At 44.8% G+C, this 25,000-nt stretch overlaps 1 protein-coding gene across 3 annotated transcripts in view; it reads left to right on the top strand.

The window, feature by feature from the left end:
* Positions 1-25,000, top strand: part of LOC128687764 (NACHT domain- and WD repeat-containing protein 1) — a 191,691-nt gene that overhangs the window by 76,376 nt on the left and 90,315 nt on the right. Inside the window, exons 2-5 of one of the 3 annotated variants that reach the window (XM_070083566.1) lie at positions 1,700-1,797; positions 2,067-5,957; positions 9,086-9,103; positions 12,798-12,973. In XM_070083566.1, coding sequence (XP_069939667.1) covers positions 5,896-5,957; positions 9,086-9,103; positions 12,798-12,973 — 256 coding nt within the window. In that variant the 5' untranslated portion in view covers positions 1,700-1,797; positions 2,067-5,895. The remainder of the gene's footprint in view (positions 1-1,699; positions 1,798-2,066; positions 5,958-9,085; positions 9,104-12,797; positions 12,974-25,000) is intronic. The other 2 variants (XM_070083565.1, XM_070083567.1) reach the window with 2 other exon arrangements.

Raw genomic sequence — 25,000 nt, 5'->3', positions numbered from 1 at the left:
ATGCTCTCTGCCAATCCCTAGGTACCTTACCCTCTTCCATACATTTATTAAACAATTTCACCAACCACTCCAAAACTATATCCCCACCTGCTTTTAACATTTCTATCTTTATCCCATCAATCCCGGCTGCCTTACCCCCTTTCATTTTACCTACTGCCTCACGAACTTCCCCCACACTCACAACTGGCTCTTCCTCACTCCTACAAGATGTTATTCCTCCTTGCCCTATACACGAAATCACAGCTTCCCTATCTTCATCAACATTTAACAATTCCTCAAAATATTCCTTCCATCTTCCCAATACCTCTAACTCTCCATTTAATAACTCTCCTCTCCTATTTTTAACTGACAAATCCATTTGTTCTCTAGGCTTTCTTAACTTGTTAATCTCACTCCAAAACTTTTTCTTATTTTCAACAAAATTTGTTGATAACATCTCACCCACTCTCTCATTTGCTCTCTTTTTACATTGCTTCACCACTCTCTTAACCTCTCTCTTTTTCTCCATATACTCTTCCCTCCTTGCATCACTTCTACTTTGTAAAAACTTCTCATATGCTAACTTTTTCTCCCTTACTACTCTCTTTACATCATCATTCCACCAATCGCTCCTCTTCCCTCCTGCACCCACTTTCCTGTAACCACAAACTTCTGCTGAACACTCTAACACTACATTTTTAAACCTACCCCATACCTCTTCGACCCCATTGCCTATGCTCTCATTAGCCCATCTATCCTCCAATAGCTGTTTATATCTTACCCTAACTGCCTCCTCTTTTAGTTTATAAACCTTCACCTCTCTCTTCCCTGATGCTTCTATTCTCCTTGTATCCCATCTACCTTTTACTCTCAGTGTAGCTACAACTAGAAAGTGATCTGATATATCTGTGGCCCCTCTATAAACATGTACATCCTGAAGTCTACTCAACAGTCTTTTATCTACCAATACATAATCCAACAAACTACTGTCATTTCGCCCTACATCATATCGTGTATACTTATTTATCCTCTTTTTCTTAAAATATGTATTACCTATAACTAAACCCCTTTCTATACAAAGTTCAATCAAAGGGCTCCCATTATCATTTACACCTGGCACCCCAAACTTACCTACCACACCCTCTCTAAAAGTTTCTCCTACTTTAGCATTCAAGTCCCCTACCACAATTACTCTCTCACTTGGTTCAAAGGCTCCTATACATTCACTTAACATCTCCCATACGTATCCGTATATACATATGTACACATACATACACACGCACATTTACATATACCTACACATACCTACACACACACACACACACACACACACACACACACACACACACACACACACACACAATAAGGATAACCATAACTATCTCAGAGCAGCACATGCAGGATGATAAGATTGATGCAAACCTGTGAGAATTTTGTACCCCTCAAGGAAGGTTCCTTGATGTTGGTGAGGGGCTCTTGATTTAGGGAATTGGATCTGTGCTCCAGTTCCCCGAATTAAGCCTGAATGCCTTCCACATCCCCCCCCAGGCGCTGTATAATCCTCCGGGTTTAGCGCTTCCCCCTTGATTATAATAATAATGTGAGAATTTTGTTCTAAAATGGGTACTCTCAAACACTGATTTTTTTTGTCGAGTTGTGTTTTATCTGTAGCCTAGTTGACTTAGTAATTATGAGCAGTTTAGGATGATTTTTTTCTTAGATTGCTGGGACTGGTGAACTGCTCTTGGTTCAGAGGTACTGGATCTACTCTCTTATGTGGGAGAATGTGGCACCTGGTTCTGATCCAGTCAGTTACAGGTAATTGACAACCGTTGATTATATCAAATACTGAGGAATAATTTAGAATGGTAGCTGCTTTTAACATGCCCGGAAAAACATTAGGTTTTGGCTACTGAAATAAGCTAGGCTAAGCTAGGCTTTTACAAGCGAAATATTTCCCCAATTCAAAATTTACGTTTGCCAGAATTTCTCTGTAATATTAACACCAACTCATTATTTACGTTGTTACTGTGTGCGAGTGAAAGCAGTTAACTATGTGCGATTACAATGAAGTCTTTTCTTGACAGGTGTTGAACAAGTGGGAGATGCAATAGCAGCGACGTGGTGACTTATGAGGCGACCAGCCACCTCCCACCTCACCACACCGGCCTACCACACCATCACGTCTCTCTGCCACACTACTCAACCAGCCTAGATCACCCAGCTGCACTCTCGCCTTCTCACCTGTGTCTCTTCTCACGCCGGGCCCACAGCACCTGTCAGTCAGTCAGTCAGTCAGTCAGTCAGTCAGTCAGTCAGTCAGTCAGCCAGGAAGCCAGCCAGCCAGCCAGCCAGCCTGAAGACCTGCCTGCTAGCCGGCCTGCATACCTGCCTGTTTATATCAGCTTGAATACCTGCCTACCAGGCAGCCTGCATACCTGCTTGCCAATCAGTCAGCCACACTATCCTGACAGGTGTGTCGAGTCTTAAGTTTTGTGCCCTGCGCCAACAAGTGGAATAACCCAAGTCCAGCTGTCAACTACCGTAGTGTGCTCAGCCTTACTGTGGGAAGGCTTGATTTCCTGAGGACCTCTACACAAACTACCCCATCAACAACCTTAACTCAACAAACCACATTTCCTCGCTAGTTTGCTTCAAAACACCACCGTCTCAAACTATTACCCTGTTGCTGCTGCATTCAAATCTAACCTCACCATCAATTCCTTCATCCTGGACACTGAGTCAACTCTAACCTGTCAACAACATAGTAGGATGCTCCACTGCATCATCTCACTACAGAATACTATAACTTGTAAAGTAGAACTCTGTGACACCTACTCTAACCTTCCGTCTATCAGGAACAGTTAAAGTTCAGCACCACACAGCGTCCCCACGACCTCACTCTTTTAGAAACCGATCCGCCATCCTAGAAATCTTTGTTATAGTATTATATTAAACACTGCGTGTTATTCATCCACAGTTGCATCTTACAACTTTAAACACACCAGCTTACAGACTCGGGCATTTGTCATGAGAAACGCAACAAGGAAGTTAAGGAGAGTGTGAGGAAGTGTACTTCTCCCCAGGTCTAAGAGGCTACTGCAGGCGTCCCGAAGATCCACTTCACCTCTCACGTACTAAGTTCAGTGAGCAGAGATAAACCAGTCAGTGTGGATAACATTTATCAGTCACCCCAGTGCTATCCGTCACCTTTCTTCCCATTGTCTTCACAAGCATCCTTATCCACCATCAATCCCAAACAGAACAGAGGAGCGCTGTAATAGGCCTACTGGCCCATGCAAGGCAGGTCCTCAGACGAAACCATTCATAATACAGAATACACGCATTATAGATCAGCTATTGTAAATTATAGCTTTACAGTAATCCACATAACCAGTTTAGTCACTTTCGTATTGTTCATGGCACCGAGGCCCATCAGTGGCCAATACAAACAAGCTTTCGATCATCACCATAACTACGAGGTATTTTATCACAGCAACATAACCCTATTTAATTTCTGCTGCTCCGACACTTGACTATAATATAAACTACTTAACTATGTCTTTTAACATGATCTAACTGACGTCTAGAACCACGATACATCATTGATAACTGACTTCTAGCACCACGGCACATCACTGATAACTGACGTCTAGTACCACGACACATCGCTGATAACTGACGTCTAGCACCACAACACTTCACTGATAACTTATGAAGGTCTACGCACTGTTGCTCGTTCAATAGGTACATCTCAACACCACCGCCACTTATACTTCGTAGCACTGTTACTTGTTGCAAAACACTCGCTCGTACACAGTGCTACAGTCACTTCTCGTTACGCAAAATAATCTTGCTTTCAATATTACCCAGACAAGATTAACATTCAACCCACCATCCATAACACATAGCAAGATCACTTTACCAATCATGTTTTCTACCCCATACTGCATCTAACTACTCTGTCTGCATTTACTGTCAACGAACACACAACACGACTGCCACACATGTAAATTAAGAGGCAACGCAGAGTTCCTGGTGAGGCATTCTCAGTAACACTAAACATACTCAACTGCACGTACCTCACATCAGTAACTTGCTCACTACACACGCAACACTACTTGTGTTCCACCTACCTCCACATCTACACTCACGAGGTCCTGAACCACACCACGCTGGCTAACAGCCATCACATGAAACATACTGGTGCGGAACAGTAAGCGTTGAACACACGGTTGGGAACAGCTGGAGTGACTGAATGCTCAGACTTCAGGGAACGAGCAGCTGGGTCGTCCCCCACGAGGCTATCAGGAGGCGCAGCAGCATCACGCTACATCGCACCGAATATAGCCACAAGAGAAGACTAGAAGAGCGTCAAGTGATTCTACCTTTGGGTAACATCGGACTGTCGCTCTTGAAGGAACGACTGTTACTGACTGCACGAAAGGTGATTCCTCCTCATCTCCAGGCCTCTTACCAACCGCAACCAACTGCTCCCTCATTACAGTGTAATCAGACTTATTATATTTGACAGACGATAGCATACGATTAGTGTAACTCATGAGCCATAATAGTGGAGGAGGCACCAGGGAAGGATACACACATAAGACTAAATTGTAGAAGAATTACAGAGGAAGGTGCACCGAACAGATTAGTGAATGGTAACTAGAGTTGTTCCTCAGGGCATAACTTTCAGTGAATGATGCCTGAGCGGCTACGCAGCGCTTAGGAAAGTGGCGCTGTATGACCCTGGCAGGTTTAGCGCTTCCGTCTGATTATAATAATAATTAGGAAAGTGGCTAAGTTGTATTGGTCGGCTAAGCAGAGCAGAGAAGAGTGACCAGAGTGTGTTGGTCGGCTATACAGCGCTGAAGTGGCGAAATTGTGTGGGTCGGCAGACTGTGACGATTATCTTCACTCGGACCTTCATGTACTCCGCGTGCGGTGATCATACATGCCTTAAAGGAGAGTGCAGCTCTGAATACAGTGTGGGATGTACAACGTCAGTATTACCATCTGTTCTGTCAGTATTTATATCAGTATTACAAAAATCTAAGTGCCAAAGTAATATTCATGAATGCTCGAAAACGTAAAAAAGAAAACGTAGTTTTCCTTTAAAAGCAAAGAAAATGTCAGTCTCACGCAAGTATCCATTTTGAGGATAACTTTTCGATGGGCAAATATCGGACGCTTGAATATTAGAATTTACAGAGTTAAAGTCTTCCTGTTTCGTTTTATATTTATGCAGAGCTTCGTAAAGTCTATGATTAAATTAAGCGAAGGTCTTCCAGCTGCAATTAAAGCATCGGCGGCGAGGGAAATGTTGGTGGGCCTTCTTGTAGAGTATAGGTGTGTGGCGAGAGGCCGGCCAAGTCTGGCATGAGTTCTTCCGTCCTGCTGTGGAAGCTCGATACGGCGTAAGCTGTCAATGGCCCTATAAACTCCAACAAGCAGATTACCGTGGAATCGAAGCCTCCACTGACCATTTATCGGGTTCACTTGGAACCGTGAATCACAAACTCGGGATATCATCAGTGGGGTCTCTGGTCTCTTGAAAATCACGAAATTACCTCGAGTAAGCTGAGCCAGCGTTTACCCCACCAGAGAGCAAGTTACAACGATTAGCACACTCACAGGAACAGCGACTAACACGCACATAGAACCAGCAACTAGCGCGATCACAGAAGCAAATATACAACACCCACTAAGCAACGACTAAGGCTTCACGAGTACCCCTAAAATCGCTGATACAAAAAGGATTAAAAAAGAAAGTGTGGGGTTAAGAAGCTGGCCAACCCCCCAAAAAAATTACAGAAGAAAATTATTGTGAAGAGGAACGCGAGAAGAGATTAATTAGCGCGAGGAGGTAGAAAAGAGAAGGTTGTTGGAGGTAGAGGAGCCCCGGGAGTGTGAACAATGGGCAGCAGCTGTTCCTCCTCACAGTCGATGAAGGACAATGTCTCCGTCAAGAGTGAGGAGTAAGTAACTTATCTTACTTCCTTGACTTACATCCACAGTACGTTACTTTGCACTTGTCAACATTGAAACTCACTTTCCAGGTCTCCGACCTCTGTATCAGTCTATCCTCCTGCTCTTTCTCAATACACAATTAATAATGGACGCTACGGTTTTCTTTCAATTTTGTGTCATCTGTGAATATTGCAAAGATAGTGATTATGTATGAATGATGGTGAAAAGTGTTGAACGATGATGAAAGTTTTTTTTTTCTTTCTTTTTGGGGTTTTCTTCCTTTTTGGGTCACCCTGCCTCGGTGGGAAACGGCCGATGTGTTAATATATGTATACATACACATATGCGGCGTGTTGTGAGAGTCGACTAAAATGCCGGGAGCAAAAGACTAGTAACCCCTTCTCCTGTATACATTACTAAATTTCAAAAGAGAAACTTTTCTTTTTCTTTTTTGGGCCACCCTGCCTCGGTGGGAAACGGCCGGTTTGTTTACAGAATGTAGATATATATATATATATATATATATATATATATATATATATATATATATATATATATATATATATAAACATATACACATATACATGCAAACACACATACATACATACACACACACACACACATGCGCACGTATGTTCTTCTCGATTCAAGATTATTTATGTTGTGAAGGGGACTGGGTCAAGAATAACCCTCAAGGAACTAACTCTCTTGTTGTTGTCTTAAGATACTTAGACACTTCCCTGGGTAATTCTTCGATATATTTTGAAGTGCAGAAGAAATGCGTAGAGATATTAACAGAGGCTTATAGAGGGAGAGATAGTGAGGAGATATGACAGTAGAGTTAGGGGAAGGGAGATGGAAAACGGAGTAAGGGTTCTCTAGGATGTGGAGTGTCATAAGAGAGGGCGGAGAGTAAAGATGAGTGGGATAGTGTGAGAGCGGCGGTGAACAAGGGGGGTAATGTGAGAGGGGAGATGGACGGGGGATAGTGTGAGAGGGAAGGTGGATGTGAAATTTAAGTTGTGAGACTAGAAGGCAGCTGTGTTTTCCCTGCCTCACTCCGTCAAACAGGGTGGGCTGCAAATCTGTCAGCTTGTAGGTTCAACCGCACATTCATGAAGGTAATACCACTCATACCTTCATGAAGGTACTACCACACGAAGATCCTAATACATTTTAAAGCCACACCATAAATGCATGCTCTGAGAGATATTCTATAATACACCATGCTACTGTATTTCAAGCTCGTTGTGCAGAAGGTCGAGAATTTTCAACGGTTTGGAATCACAACATTCTCAGAGATAAGAGGGTTTAACTACTGGAAGACTCATATGTAACTGGAACTTAGTAATTTGAAAGGAAATGAGAGGAACATAATGGGAGACCAGTTTATAACATGCATGATAGCAAAGGCATTGATGGACGTACGATAAGAGCTTGCTGAGACGCGGGGAATGGGAACTAGGAAGAACAGTAGAAGTTAATGATAAAGGTGAACCACTGGAAGTTCCAGAAGTGGTTCTTTAGCTTATGGCTGACAGAAAATAAACTTGACGAGAAAGTGGTGAAGACAAACTCTATACACAGCTTCAAGAGTAGGGTTGATAGGCTTCGAGAGGAAAGGGAATTTTATTTCTGACAGGGATGTCTGGAAGGTGGGGCCAGGAGCTTAGATTTTACCGCTGCCAGAAAATCGGTAATAACTCTCTCTCTCTCTCTCTCTCTCTCTCTCTCTCTCTCTCTCTCTCTCTCTCTCACACACACACACACACACACACACACACACACACACACACATACACACACACACACACACACACACACACACACACAGTCACCATCAAAGAAGGTTTCGCTAGCGTTACTCTTCATAACAACTTCCATGTTAAAACGTTTGTTCTCATAAACTGAATATTATTAACGTAACTTAATGTGTGGCTTCTGCAACCTCACATTTTGCTGATATTTCAATCAAGTTAATTACTGAGGCTAGCAATAATGGTGTCGAACATAATATTCAACAACCTTGTTATTTTCCTCATTCTTAACAAGTCAGATGTTAGTGGAGGTAGCACCACGGGCAGGCGCATACTGTAGCAACGTCTGTAGACAGTTGCGTTGTACCTGGCCTTCTATCACACATTAATTACAATGAAACGTTAATTTAAAGTTTGTCTAAAACGAATTGTTGGAAAGTAATAGAAACAGTTTATTGACATACCTCTCTGGTAATTAGACTGTAGTGAAACCTGGCATCTCGAGTCCGTAGACTGCCGATAAACCTGACATTAACATTATCAGTCCCTAGACTAGTGAAGCCTGGGATGAATTGTCCTTAGACATTTTATATATACATATATATGTCGTGCTGAATATGTGAAACTGGTCAATTAGCAAGAACTCATTTAAAATTAAGTCCTTTCTAAAATTTTGTCTTATACGTTTAAAGATATATTTTTTTTCATTAATGTTGATGTAAAAATTTATAAATTTGCATCAAAAGGAACTTAGAAAACTTACCTAACCTTATTATAACAAGCGCAATTTATTTTAGCCTAACCCAACTAAATATATTTTAGATTTGTTTACAATAATTTAATACTAAACATCACAATGAAATATATATTTTTCGTTAGGTTCAGAATGATTTTGGCGAAATTATTGCATACACAAATTTTCACTTGTCCTATATGGCAAGATGAGCGTTGCTATTTAAGCCAAGATCGCAAGTTCTGCCTATTCGGCACGACATATATATATATATATATATATATATATATATATATATATATATATATATATATATATATATATATAAATCAGTCCACCACACAGAAGCAAACGGGTATATACAGATAAAGGTCGCAGTCAGCAGGAGTCGAACCCACTAGGAGGAAACTGGCAAGGCTCCCAAAGTGACGCTCTTATCAACTCGGCCACAAATGCCTCAAAAGCTGGGCAGCCTGGTTTACCTGGTCTGTCAGTCTCCCTGTAGTAGGTTCGACTCCTGTTGACTGCGATATGCATTGTGAAAGGTACTGTATGTTTATAATTATAACTAATAATTTATAGTGTAACTGTTTATTTATGAGTCTCTGTTAAACAGTCAATTATAACCTGTTTATCTCTTCCTCAGCTATGACATGGATGACAAGTAAGTTATGTCTGGTACTGGACACACACAAAATTCAGAGGGGAGAAGAATGATAGCTCTAGGCCTTTCGTGTTGCAATTAATACGAAAAGCCTAGTTGCAAGCTCCTGATGATATGTTGATTGCAACACGAAAGGCCTAGATCTATCATTCTACTCCCCCCGTGGTTGTTTTGTATCCTGTATCGCTTAGTTTGCGATATAGACTTATAAGGCTAGGGTAACACCTCACGGTCGACGTCCGACACCTCGTCCGTTCCTTTACGATGATACGGGTGAAATAGTCGAGGACTTGTCAAACATAGCTTAAATTCTTCCCAGATTTTATTAATTTTAAATGAATCTAATTTTTATAAACCTAAACCAACATTAATATTGAAATTTTAATTGTTTGTTATTCAGTTGTATTTCTCTCAACCATAAACCTGCTCGATACTTTTTCGGCTTTTTGAAAATCAGTTGAATGGTTAAAATCTCTCACATGAATAACCAGAGCATTAGAATCTTGTCCACTTCCAGTGTTATATTTATGTTGTTGTAATCTTAGTTCAAGACTTTTCAAACTTTGACAATAATAACTTTTATTACATTATTACAAGGAATCTTGTAGACATACGTCAGCATTTTGGGGGAATTATTAATCAAATCTTTAATCTGCACCTTCTCTGGCATCTGTTCTTCTCTGGCATCTGTTCTTCCCTGGCACCTGTCCTTCCATGGCACCTGTCCTTCCATGGCACCTGTTCTTCCCTGGCACCCATCTTTCCCTGGCATCTGTTCTTCCCTGGCATCTGTTCTTCCCTGGCATCTGTTCTTCCCTGGCATCTGTTCTTCCCACGCACCTGTTCTTCACCCTCCAACCTCCCCATATTTCGTACCCCACACCTGCACCTCCAGTCTCTTTAACATCTTGCACTTCACACTAGAGACTATCTTCTCACAACTTTCTGTTGATGGAGGTCCCAGCCAGTGGATGGCAGGTTCTTGGATCACTCCTCCTGGCTGCTGTCATTGTCGTACCTAGTATGCGGTCACTAGAGAAGTTGTGCAAGACAGGTATACAATACCGACAAGATGAAAGTTAAGACACTTGTGCAACAAGTGTCTTAACTTTCATCTTGTCGGTATTGTATACCTGTCTTGCACAACTTGTCAGGCACTGCAACATCTTGGAATCTTGGTTCAGAGGACATCTACATGATCTTCTTCACGGCTACTACAACTAACCCATCAATTTGAGTAGGACCTACTTCCACTGGGGAATCCCGCCTACCAGTGACTATGCCCTCGTCTGCTATCCGTCCCTATTCACTGACGCCTATATAAGCGCCAGTCTCCTTGCCTGTGCTTCAGGGAGGATACTCTGCTTCTGACTCTCGCCTCGGCAGGTCATAGCAGCTCTCCTTACTTGCACAGTATCCCTACGATCCCCGTTGGGGAGCGGAATCTCTACCATCTCCACGATGTCACATCGTGTGAGGATTAAGCCCAAGTTTGCTGTCGTCGATGACGCCACGAAGCTTGAGCTTGCAGCTTCTCTCAACACTTGTCTTCACGGAAAGCTCTCCAAGATTACGTCACTGAAAGGAGCTTTCATCGTCACTTTTCTCGATGATGCTGATGCTGACAAAGTGCTTACACCTACTGCCATGAAGACCTTAGAAGACCGAGGCTTTACCATCTCCACGCCACCATACATGCTTGCAAAACGTTCAGTGTTCATGAAACGTCTTGACAGGCTAATCACGAACATGTCCATCGAGGAAATTACGACATCACTTGAAGACCTCAACACCTGGGCCAAGATTGACTCTTTTGTTAAGATCCCCAACGCTTCCTCGATGCTCAGTGTCACGTTTCTAGACGTTACGATGGCAACCAGAGCACTGTCTGATGGCCTGGCCATCTCTTACTACTATATCAACCCTCGACAGATTGAACCTGAACGCTTCACGTACATAACACCTTGCTGGACATGTTACTCGTACAGTCACTCTACTGCCGACTGCCACGTGAAGAATAAGAAGATATGTTCCACCTGTGGGTCTGCAGGTCACGATTTTCGATCTTGCACTTCTACTGCTGCTCCCACTTGCATCAACTGTAAGAGTGATCACCATACTCTTGCAGCCAAATGTCCAGTGCGTAAGGATATCCTCTCTAAGAAACTGAAGGAAGAAACAAAGAAGTCATCTGGAACCTCTCCTACATACGCTGCAATTGCAAAGATTCAATCAACAACATCCAAGATTCTACAAGCCACTCAACAGTCGTCTCCACCACCTCTCACTACCCAACCTCCACCTGATGATATCTCTACCAAATTCTATTACTGCATTATTTTTTTTATTTTTTTTGATAATAATAATAATAATAATAATATTACTGCATGATGTTTGCTCACATGCAAAATGCTGCAAAACCTGGCTCTTTCAACACGACTATTAATGAACTTCTTGCACTTAACAACATGCCATCATTTAACTTCCCTGCAAGTCCACCATCAGCTGAGATTTTGAAAATAATCCCGAAGATCGTCAGTTTTGAAGCGCCAGATGATTTGAAGGAATTAATAATTGATAACGACGACGCATCCTCTTTTGAATCCTCCAATCAACGTTCACCTGATAACGTCCAAGACAGCACCACGCCTCCTATTCGTCGATTGGCTCGTCGTGGCGGCGCAAATATCATTCTTTCGCCTCCACTCACCACTACAAAAATGGACCAATCAGAAGCCACAATTCCACCACAGTCTTTTATACACTCTGTAGCGGAGACACCAACATTGAATGAACTTTCAATGCTGCAACCACCAATAAAAACCTCACCAGTCATCACTCGACGTATTAATACAGAAGACCAACACCGAGATCAATTCCTGCACTGGAAAGATATAACTTTTTATACGACTCCTGATCAAGAACCCACCATGAATGTCGACACTTTGTACGAGAAATTAGCCTACAGAACAGTCAAGTTAACAAATCGTAAAGGAACCCATTGCTCCTTCACAGAACTCAAGATGACCTTTGACCAGTTACAAGCCGACCCAGCATTTCGACCCAAGATTACAAGACTACTCATCGTTTCCTTCCAACAACTGCACAACATAAGGAATGCCTCCAACACTGAAGAAATGAAGTAACTCCTGACCCACACTTTAACGACACCTGACCAATCAAGAAGCTAGCCTCCCTTGACCACGCCTCCATCTTCTGCCAGCCGCCAATCAACATCAAGAATGCAAGATGCAGATAGCTTGCCAGCCGGACGACTAAGTGTTCTCCTGTTTTTTGTGTTGCTGTTTCCGTCTGGTTCCAAGGCTTAGCTGTTGGGTCTAGTCCTGACTCTTCTCTCTTCGACTCAAGACATTCCTCTCACCGACTATTCTTCGAGCTGTCTCCACTTGCCCCTCGCCCCTCGCCCCTAGTGGGTCCTTACCTGTGAGTCCTCTGTTCTGTTCTGTTGTGCTTCAGAATCTACAACCACGGTGCTGTAAACACCACCTCCAAGGCTGAGGGACTGATTACCTCATCTTTTGTATATAGTTCTTCTGTTTTCTAATTATATCCACGAATCTTTATTGATAAAGCCACTGGATGGCGAAACGTCTACAATAAAGATAACCAGATGTTGCACAAGTGTCTTAACTTTCGTCACTAGACTAACCAGTACCCCCGTACTGTTCCTCAGGGTGGGTGGGCAGCAGCCGCAGGCGGCTTCGTCCACTCCGGATAGACCCACCAGCTCCTCCGTAGACGACGCTAGTTACGACACGGAGAGCTGTAGCGGCACCAACCGCTCTCCCAGACCTCCGGTCTTCGCCAAGATGGTCCACAACGACAGGGTCTCCGACGTAGCATACGGGGGTGAGTTATCTTTAGCCCTGCACAATTAACACAGCCGGAAAACATTTGGGTGTGTTTCCTGTAAGACACCTGCTGTTCCTGTTCACCTAGCAGTAAGTAGGTACCTGGTCATGATTCATGCTTTATCTGCGCGTGAATCTTCCACATTAGCTCCGAACCTCCCTAGGTACCTGGGTGTTAGCCAACTGGTGTGGGTCGCATCCTGGGGGACAAAATTAACCTAAGTTGCCCGAAATTGCTCTGCATAACCAGGGGATCTCTATATACAGGAATGTCCCGCTTTACAGCACTTCACTATACAGCGTTTCATTAATGCAGCGGTTTTCAACTAAACCCATTCTTCATTTATGCAGACTTTATACAATAAATACATAAATATATACACCACTCACTATAAGCTAAGGACGAAAATATTTTAAGTAATGTGTTTACCGTATATGCATTGTTTTAGGCCTAGCTCGTCTGTTAATATATGACAGAGTAAACCTATTATCAGGCTTTTATATGCATTTGAAAGTGAACAAAAAAAAAATATTTCAGTTTACAGCGGTTTTTACTTTACAGCGATGACCCGGAACCTAACCTGCTGTATGAGCGGGGTCCTCTTGTAGTGTGTGACTGATGTTAACTAGGTCTGTGTAAGTTGTGTTCCGTGGCCAGGTAGGCAACGCTCTGGCCTCACACACTCAGTGTCCGTGGTTTAGTCCCCGGCACGGGTGGAAACACCTACTGTCCCCGTTCACCTAGCAAGCAAGTAGGTAGCTGGGTGTTAATCGACAGGCGTGAGTCGCATCTTGGGGGACAAGACTGAAGGACCCCATTGTAAATAAGACAGACGCCCCTCAATGACTAACCCAGGACAAACTGTTAATATTATTATTATTATTATTATTATTATTATTATTATTATTATTATTATTATTATTATTAGTAGTAGTAGTAGTAGTAGTAGTAGTATTACTGTTATTATTATTATTATTATTATTATTATTATTATTATTATTATTACTTATTATTATTATTATTATTATTATTATTATTATTATTATTATTATTACTTATTATTATTATTATTATTATTATTATTATTATTATTATTATTATTATTATTATTATTATTATTATTAATATTAAGTTCGCAACTCTCACTTTAAAACCTCCACACGCAAGAGATTCCATTCACTTTGAGCGACTGAGAATCTCCTTCCAAGAGCTTCGGGTATAATTTGCGAGAGCTAAACCTGTAGGGGGGTAAGACATCGCCTGGAACAATAGAAAACAACCAGGATCGATCTCAGGGAGGGAGGGATGGGGGTCCGTCCGCCTCCCTGGACCGGAAACCCTTTGGCAACATAAGCGATCCATGACGAACTTCGCAGTCTGGAGTATTATTGGTCCAGGAGGGTAGAAACGTTGACTTTATGGTGAGTGGAAGATCGTAACGTTGAATTTGCGAAGGGTGGACCGAAACATTAAGTTTCTGATCAAGGGAGGTTCGAAATGTTGAAGTTTCATTACTGCACCTCACAAGGTACATACGCTGAGAAATATACACCTCAGTGTATATACGCTGAGAGGTATATATATGTATATATATATATATATATATATATATATATATATATATATATATATATATATATATATATATACATATATATATATATATATATATATATATATATATATATATATATATATATATATATATATATATATATATATATATATATATATATATATATATATATATATATATATATATATATATATATATATCGTGCCGAATAAGAAAAACTTGCGATTTTGACTTAAATAGCAACGCTCTTCTTGCCGAATAAGACAAGCGAAAATTTGTGTATGCAATAATTTTGAATGAATAAAAAAAATTCTGTATGCAAAAATAATTCTGAACCTAAATTAAACTGTGCCTATTATAATAAGGTAAGTTTAGAATCTAAGGTTCTTATGGTACAAAATTATTAGTTTATACATTAACATACATGAAAAATATTTTGAAACGTATAAAAGAAAAATTTAGGAAGGATTTGATTTTAAATGAGTTCTTGCTAATTGAATAATTACGCCTATTCGGCACCACACACACACACACACACACACACACACACACACACACACACACACACACACACACACACACACACACACACACACACACACACACACACATACACACACACACACACAAACGCTGATGGAATAACAAATAAGTGGGAGGAGTGGCATGAAAGAGTCAAAGAAGCATCACCGGACATCATAGCTCTCACAGAAACCAAGCTTACAGGTATGATAACAGATGCCATCTTTCCAACGGGATACCAAATCCTGAGGAAAGACAGAGGGAACAGGGGGGGTGGAGGAGTGGCGTTGCTGATCAAAAATCGCTGGAATTTTGATGAGCTGGAGAGAGGAGACAGCGGAGAAGAAAGTGATTACATAGTGGGAACACTTCACTCTAGAGGTCCCAAGGTGGTAATAGCAGTGATGTATAACCCACCACAGAACAGCAGGAGGCCAAGGCAAGAGTACGACGAGAGCAATAGAGCGATGGTTGACACACTGGCTAGAGTGGCCAGAAGAGCTCATGCATGCAGGGCAAAGCTCCTGATCATGGGTGACGTTAACCACAAGGAGATCGATTGGGAGAACTTGGACCCACATGGGGGCCAAGATACATGGAGGGCTAAGATGATGGAGGTGGTACTGGAAAACTTCATGTGCCAACACGTAAGGGACACTACAAGAGAGAGAGGAGAGGATGAACCAGCAAGGCTGGACTTAGTATTCACCTTGAGTAGTGCAGATATCGAGGACATCACATATGAAAGACCCCTTGGGGCCAGTGACCATGTGGTTTTAAGCTTCGAATACACAGTAGAGCTACAAGTGGAGGGAGAAGCAGGAAGGCCAGGACGAATGAAGCCAAACTACAAGAAAGGGGACTACACAGGAATGAGGAACTACCTGAACGGGGTTCAGTGGGACAGAGAACTGGCAGGGAAGCCAGTTAATGAGATGATGGAATATGTAGCAACAAAATGCAAGGAGGCTGAGGAGAGGTTTGTACCCAAGGGTAACAGGATTAATGAAAAAGCCAGGATGAGCCCATGGTTTACCCAAAGGTGCAGGGAGGCAAAAACCAAGTGTGCTAGGGAATGGAAGAAATATAGAAGGCAAAGGACCCAGGAGAATAAGGAGAACAGTCGTAGAGCCAGAAACGAATATGCACAGATAAGAAGGGAGGCCCAAAGACAATATGAAAATGACATAGCAGCGAAAGCCAAATCTGACCCGAAACTGTTGTACAGCCACATCAGGAGGAAAACAACAGTCAAGGACCAGGTAATCAGGCTAAGGAAGGAAGGAGGAGAGACAACAAGAAATGACCGTGAAGTATGTGAAGAACTCAACAAGAGATTCAAAGAAGTGTTCACAGAGGAGACAGAAGGGACTCCAGAAAGACGGAGAGGTGGGGCACACCACCAAGTGCTGGACACAGTGCACACAACCGAGGAGAAGTGAAGAGGCTTCTGAGTGAGCTAGATACCTCAAAGGCAATGGGGCCAGATAACATCTCCCCATGGGTATTGAGAGAGGGAGCAGAGGCGCTATGTGTACCCCTAACAACAATATTCAATACATCTATCGAAACAGGGAGATTGCCTGAGGCATGGAAGACAGCAAATGTAGTCCCAATCTTTAAAAAAGGAGACAGACATGAAGCATTAAACTACAGACCAGTGTCACTGACATGTATAGTATGCAAAATCATGGAGAAGATTATCAGGAGAAGAGTGGTGGAACACCTAGAAAGGAATGATCTCATCAACAGCAGCCAACATGGTTTCAGGGACGGGAAATCCTGTGTCACAAACCTACTGGAGTTCTATGACATGGTGACAGCAGTAAGACAAGAGAGAGAGGGGTGGGTGGATTGCATTTTCTTGGACTGCAAGAAGGCGTTTGACACAGTTCCACACAAGAGATTGGTGCAAAAACTGGAGGACCAAGCAGGGATAACAGGGAAGGCACTACAATGGATCAGGGAATACTTGTCAGGAAGACAGCAGCGAGTCATGGTACGTGGCGAGGTGTCAGAGTGGGCACCTGTGACCAGCGGGGTCCCGCAGGGGTCAGTCCTAGGACCAGTGCTGTTTCTGGTATTTGTGAACGACATGACGGAAGGAATAGACTCTGAGGTGTCCCTGTTTGCAGATGACGTGAAGTTGATGAGGAGAATTCACTCGATCGAAGACCAGGCAGAACTACAAAGGGATCTGGACAGGCTGCAGACCTGGTCCAGCAATTGGCTCCTGGAGTTCAATCCCACCAAGTGCAAAGTCATGAAGATTGGGGAAGGGCAAAGAAGGCCGCAGACGGAGTACAGTCTAGGGGGTCAGAGACTACAAACCTCAATCAAGGAAAAGGATCTTGGGATGAGTATAACACCAGGCACATCTCCTGAAGCGCACATCAACCAAATAACTGCTGCAGCATATGGGCGCCTAGCAAACCTCAGAACAGCATTCCGACATCTTAATAAGGAATCATTCAGGACCCAGTACACCGTGTACGTTAGGCCCATATTGGAGTATGCGGCACCAGTTTGGAACCCACACCTAGCCAAGCACGTGAAGAAACTAGAGAAAGTGCAAAGGTTTGCAACAAGACTAGTCCCAGAGCTAAGAGGTATGTCCTATGAGGAGAGGTTAAGGGAAATCAACCTGACGACACTGGAGGACAGGAGAGATAGGGGGACATGATAACGACATACAAAATACTGAGAGGAATTGACAAGGTGGACAAAGACAGGATGTTCAAGAGATTGGACACAGTAACAAGGGGACACAGTTGGAAGCTGAAGACACAGATGAATCACAGGGATGTTAGGAAGTATTTCTTCAGCCACAGAGTAGTCATTAAGTGGAATAGTTTGGGAAGCGATGTAGTGGAGGCAGGATCCATACATAGCTTTAAGCAGAGGTATGATAAAGCTCACGGCTCAGGGAGAGTGACCTAGTAGCGATCAGTGAAGAGGCGGGGCCAGGAGCTCGGACTCGACCCCCGCAACCTCAACTAGGTGAGTACACATACATACACACACACACACACACACACACACACACACACACACACACACACACACACTCACACACACACACACACACACACACACACACATACACACACACACACACACACACACACACACACACACACACACACACACATACACACACACACACACACACACATACACACACACACACACACACACACACACATACACACACACACACACACATACACACACACACACACACACACACACACACACATACACACACACACACACTCATACACACACACACACACACACACACACACACACACACACACACACACACACACACACACACACACACACACACACACACACACACACACACACACACACCATGAGGAAGTATTAGTCTAGCAAGAGGGGTCACCTGTTGCTTCTGTTTAATTACAGACAACAGTATGCAACGGGTAAAGAAAATTCCTGTTAACTGACACACACACACCTCAGTGACTGTGTCACTGCTGCTACCAGTACCCTCACTGCTGCTACCAGTACACTCACTGCTGCTACAAGTACCCTCACTGCTGCTACCAGTACCTTCATTGCTGCTACCAGTAGCTTCATAGCTGCTATCAGTACCCTCTCTGCTGCTACCAGTACCCTCACTGCTGCTACCAGTACCATCACTGCTGCTACCAGTACCCTCACTGCTGCCACCAGTACCTTCACTTCTGATACCAGTACCCTCACTGCTGCTACCAGTACACTCACTGCTGCTACCAGTACCCTCACTGCTGCTACCAGTACCATCACTGCTGCTACCAGTACCCTCACTGCTGCCACCAGTACCTTAATTTCTGATACCAGTACCCTCACTGCTGCTACCAGTACCGTCATCGCTGTTACCAGTACCCTCACTGCTGCTACCAGTACCCTAACTGCTGCTACCAGTACCTTCATTTTTGCTACCAGTACCCTCACTGCTGCTACCAGTACCCTCACTGCTGCTACCAGTACCCTCACTGCTGCTACCAGTACCCTCACTGCTGCTACCAGTACCTTCATTGCTGCTACCAGTACCCTCACTGCTGCTACCAGTACCCTCACTGCTGCTACCAGTACCCTCACTGCTGCTACCAGTACCTTCACTGCTGCTACCAGTACCTTCACTTCTGCTACCAGTACCCTCACTGCTGCTACCAGTACCCTCACTGCTGTTACCAATACCCTCACTGCTGCTACCAGTACCCTCACTGCTGCTACCAGTACCTTCATTGCTGCTACCAGTACCCTCACTGCTGCTACCAGTACCCTCACTGCTGCTACCAGTACCCTCACTGCTGCTACCAGTACCCTCACTGCTGCTACCAGTACCTTCATTGCTGCTACCAGTACCCTCACTGCTGCTACCAGTACCCTCACTGCTGCTACAAGTACCCTCACTGCTGCTACCAGTACCTTCACTGCTGCTACCAGTACCTTCACTTCTGCTACCAGTACCCTCACTGCTGCTACCAGTACCCTCACTGCTGTTACCAGTACCCTCACTGCTGCTACCAGTACCCTCACTGCTGCTACCAGTACCTTCATTGCTACTACCAGTACCCTCACTGCTGCTACCAGTACCCTCCTGCTTCTACCAGTACACTCACTGCTGCTACCAGTACACTCACTGCTGCTACCAGTACCATCACTGATGCTACCAGTACCATCACTTCTGCTACCAGTACCATCACTGCTGCTACCAGTACCATCACTGCTGCTACCAGTACACTCACTGCTGCTACCAGTACCATCACTTCTGCTACCAGTACACTCACTGCTGCTATCAGTACCATCACTGCTGCTAGCAGTACACTCACTGCTGCTACCAGTACACTCACTGCTGCTACCAGTACACTCACTGCTGCTACCAGTACCATCACTGCTGCTACCAGTACACTCACTGCTGCTACCAGTACCATCACTTCTGCTACCAGTACACTCACTGCTGCTATCAGTACCATCACTGCTGCTACCAGTACACTCACTGCTGCTACCAGTACACTCACTGCTGCTACCAGTACACTCACTGCTGCTACCTGTACCATCACTGCTGCTACCAGTACACTCACTGTTGCTACCAGTACAGTCACTGCTGCTACCAGTACACTCACTGCTGCTACCAGTACCATCACTGCTGCTACCAGTACACTCACTGCTGCTACCAGTACACTCACTGCTGCTACCAGTATACTCACTGCTGCTACCAGTACACTCACTGCTGCTACCAGTACCATCACTGCTGCTACCAGTACACTCACTGCTGCTATCAGTACACTCACTGCTGCTACCAGTACACTCACTGCTGCTACCAGTACCATCACTGCTGCTACCAGTACACTCACTGCTGCTATCAGTACACTCACTGCTGCTACCAGTACACTCACTGCTGCTACCAGTACCATCACTGCTGCTACCAGTACACTCACTGCTGCTACCAGTACACTCACTGCTGCTACCAGTACACTCACTGCTGCTACCAGTACCATCACTGCTGCTACCAGTACACTCACTGCTGCTACCAGTACACTCACTGCTGCTACCAGTACCCTCACTTCTGTTACCAGTACCCTCACTGCTGCTACCAGTACCCTCACTGCTGCTACCAGTACCTTCATTGCTACTACCAGTACCCTCACTGCTGCTACCAGTACCCTCCTGATTCTACCAGTACCCTCACTGCTGCTACCAGTACACTCACTGCTGCTACCAGTACCATCACTGATGCTACCAGTACCATCACTGCTGCTACCAGTACCATCACTGCTGCTACCAGTACCATCACTGCTGCTGCCAGTACCATCACTGCTGCTACCAGTACCATCACTGCTGCTACCAGTACACTCACTGCTGCTACCAGTACCATCACTTCTGCTACTAGTACACTCACTGCTGCTATCAGTACCATCACTGCTGCTACCAGTACACTCACTGCTGATACCAGTACACTCACTGCTGCTACCAGTACACTCACTGCTGCTACCAGTATCATCACTGCTGCTACCAGTACACTCACTGCTGCTACAAGTACCATCACTTCTGCTACCAGTACACTCACTGCTGATATCAGTACCATCACTGCTGCTACCAGTACACTCACTGCTGCTACCAGTACACTCACTGCTGCTACCTTTACACTCACTGCTGCTACCAGTACCATCACTGCTGCTACCAGTACACTCACTGCTGCTACCAGTACACTCACTGCTGCTACCAGTACCATCACTGCTGCTACCAGTACACTCACTGCTGCTACCAGTACACTCACTGCTGCTACCAGTACACTCACTGCTGCTACCAGTACACTCACTGCTGCTACCAGTACACTCACTGCTGCTACCAGTACCATCACTGCTGCTACCAGTACACTCACTGCTGCTACCAGTACACTCACTGCTGCTACCAGTACACTCACTGCTGCTACCAGTACCATCACTGCTGCTACCAGTACACTCACTGCTGCTACCAGTACACTCACTGCTGCTACCAGTACACTCACTGCTGCTGCCAGTACCATCACTGCTGCTACCAGTACACTCACTGCTGCTACCAGTACACTCACTGCTGCTACCAGTACACTCACTGCTGCTACCAGTACACTCACTGCTGCTACCAGTACCATCACTGCTGCTACCAGTACACTCACTGCTGCTACCAGTACACTCACTGCTGCTACCAGTACCATCACTGCTGCTACCAGTACCATCACTGCTGCTACCAGTACACTCACTGCTGCTACCAGTACACTCACTGCTGCTACCAGTACACTCACTGCTGCTACCAGTACCATCACTGCTGCTACCAGTACCCTCACTGCTGCTACCAGTACCATCACTGCTGCTACCAGTACACTCACTGCTGCTACCAGTACCATCACTGCTGCTACCAGTACACTCACTGCTGCTACCAGTACCATCACTGCTGCTACCAGTACTCTCACTGCTGCTACCAGTACCATCACTGCTGCTACCAGTACACTCACTGCTGCTATCAGTACCATCACTGCTGCTGCCAGTACACTCACTGCTGCTACCAGTACACTCACTGCTGCTACCAGTACACTCACTGCTGCTACCAGTACCATCACTGCTGCTACCAGTACCATCACTGCTTCTACCAGTACACTCACTGCTGCTACCAGTACCATCACTGCTGCTACCAGTACACTCACTGCTGCTATCAGTACCATCACTGCTGCTACCAGTACACTCACTGCTGCTACCAATACACTCACTGCTGCTACCAGTACACTCACTGCTGCTACCAGTACACTCACTGCTGCTACCAGTACACTCACTGCTGCTACCAGTACACTCACTGCTGCTACCAGTACCATCACTGCTGCTACCAGTACACTCACTGCTGCTATCAGTACCATCACTGCTGCTACCAGTACACTCACTGCTGCTACCAATACCATCACTGCTGCTACCAGTACACTCACTGCTGCTATCAGTACCATCACTGCTGCTACCAGTACACTCAATGCTGCTACCAGTACACTCACTGCTGCTACCAGTACACTCACTGCTGCTACCAGTACACTCACTGCTGCTACCAGTACCATCACTGCTGCTACCAGTACCATCACTGCTGCTACCAGTACCTTCACTGCTGCTACCAGTACCATTGCTGCTGCTACCAGTACCATCACTGCTGCTACCAGTACCATCACTGCTGCTACCAGTACAATCACTGCTGCTACCAGTACCATCACTGCTGCTACCAGTACCATCACTGCTGCTACCAGTACACTCACTGTTGCTACCAGTACCATCACTGCTGCTACCAGTACCATCACTGCTGCTACCAGTACCATCACTGATGCTACCAGTACCATCACTGCTGCTACCAGTACCATCACTGCTGCTACCAGTACCATCACTGCTGCTACCAGTACCATCACTGCTGCTACCAGTACCATCACTGTTGCTACCAGTACCATCACTGCTGCTACCAGTACCATCACTGTTGCTACCAGTACCATCACTGCTGCTACCAGTACCATCACTGCTGCTACCAGTACCATCACTGCTGCTACCAGTACCATCACTGCTGCTACCAGTACCATCACTGTTGCTACCAGTACCATCACTGCTGCTACCAGTACCATCACTGTTGCTACCAGTACCATCACTGCTGCTACCAGTACCATCACTGCTGCTACCAGTACCATCACTGCTGCTACCAGTACCATCACTGCTGCTACCAGTACCATCACTGTTGCTACACACATCGTGAACTGCTTTCAGTTTTTTACATATCTGAATATTTACGTATATCTCGGCAAAACACCCAAAACTCACTATTGGAGGTGCCTGTTGTTCCAGCAAGTGTGGCACTTTCGTGCGAGAGGCACTGTGAAAGTGCTTATCACCTTGTTGGTACGAACATTAAAATGGTATAAAATACCGACAGATTGTTAGGTAAGACACATATGCAACAGTTAGGTATCTTTATTTTGAAACGTTTCGCCTACACAGTAGGCTTCTTCAGTCGAGTACAGAAAAGTTGATAGAAGCAGAAGATACTTGAAGACGATGTAATCAGTCCATCACCCTTAAAGTTTTGAGGTGGTCAGTCCCTCAGTCTGGAGAAGAGCATTGTTCCGTTGTCTGAAACAATATGAAGTTGAAGTGACAGAATCGGGCCTTATATAGTGCCAGGAGGTGAGACGTAGGTTGATTTGGGAGGGCAGGTCCCTCTCAAACCCAGCCGTTCTCACTAGTAGAGGTTGTCGAAGTAGATGGTCTGTACCAAGATACCCTTGGTACAGACCCTGGCACTATATAAGGCCCGATTCTGTCACTTCAACTTCATATTGTTTCAGACAACGGAACAATGCTCTTCTCCAGACTGAGGGACTGACCACCTCAAAACTTTAAGGGTGATGGACTGATTACATCGTCTTCAAGTATCTTCTGCTTCTATCAACTTTTCTGTACTCGACTGAAGAAGCCTACTGTGTAGGCGAAACGTTTCAAAATAAAGATACCTAACTGTTGCATATGTGTCTTACCTAACAACCTTGTTGGTACGTAAGACCAGTGTTAGAATGAAACTATTGGCGATGTCGACGCTGGTTCCCCCTGGCAGGCTGAACCTGGCCTATACCTGAACTAACCTAGGCTGGCCTGTCCTGGCTTGGCCTGGTCTGTTCTGCCCTGGTCTGGCCTGGCCTGCCCTGCCCTGGTCTGGCCTGGTCTGGCCTGGTCTGGCCTGCCCTGGCCTGGCCTGGCCTGCCCTGCCCTGGTCTGGCCTGGCCTGCCCTGCCAGACTACTACTGTGACAGTCTTCAAGATGAATATGATAATGGTATACAGTACCGACCAGGTGATAATTTAGACATATGTACAACAGTTAGGTATCTTTATTCCGAAACGTTTCGCCTACGCCGTAGGCTTCTTCAGTCGAGTACAGAGAAGGCAGCAGCAGGAGTAGAGATGCAGAGACGATGTAATCAGTCCATCACCCTTCAAGACGTAGTTTTGAGGTGGTCAGTCCCTCAGCAGCGTCATTGAGGCGATAACGCTTTTCATCTATAAATATAGGTTGTATGAGTGTACCTGGAGAGGGTTTCGGGGGTCAACGCCCCCGCGGCCCGGTCTGTGGCCAGGCCTCTCGGTGGATCAATGTCCGATCAAGCAGGCTGTTACTGCTGGCCGCATGTAGACTGGCGTATGAACCACAGCCCAATTGGTCAGGTACTGACTTTAGGTACCTGTTCAGCGCCTTCTTGAAGACAACCAAGATTCTATTGGTAATCCTCCTTATGTATACCGGGAGGCAGTTGAACAGTCTTGGGCCCCTGACACTTACTGTGTTATCTCTTAGCGTGCTCGTGCCGCCCTTGCTTTTCATAGGGGGTAAGTTGCACCGACTGCCGAGTCTTTTGCTTT

This window comes from Cherax quadricarinatus, chromosome 10, assembly GCF_038502225.1.
Source record: "Cherax quadricarinatus isolate ZL_2023a chromosome 10, ASM3850222v1, whole genome shotgun sequence".
Taxonomy (NCBI): domain Eukaryota; kingdom Metazoa; phylum Arthropoda; class Malacostraca; order Decapoda; family Parastacidae; genus Cherax; species Cherax quadricarinatus.
This window is presented reverse-complemented; position numbering and strand designations above follow the sequence as displayed.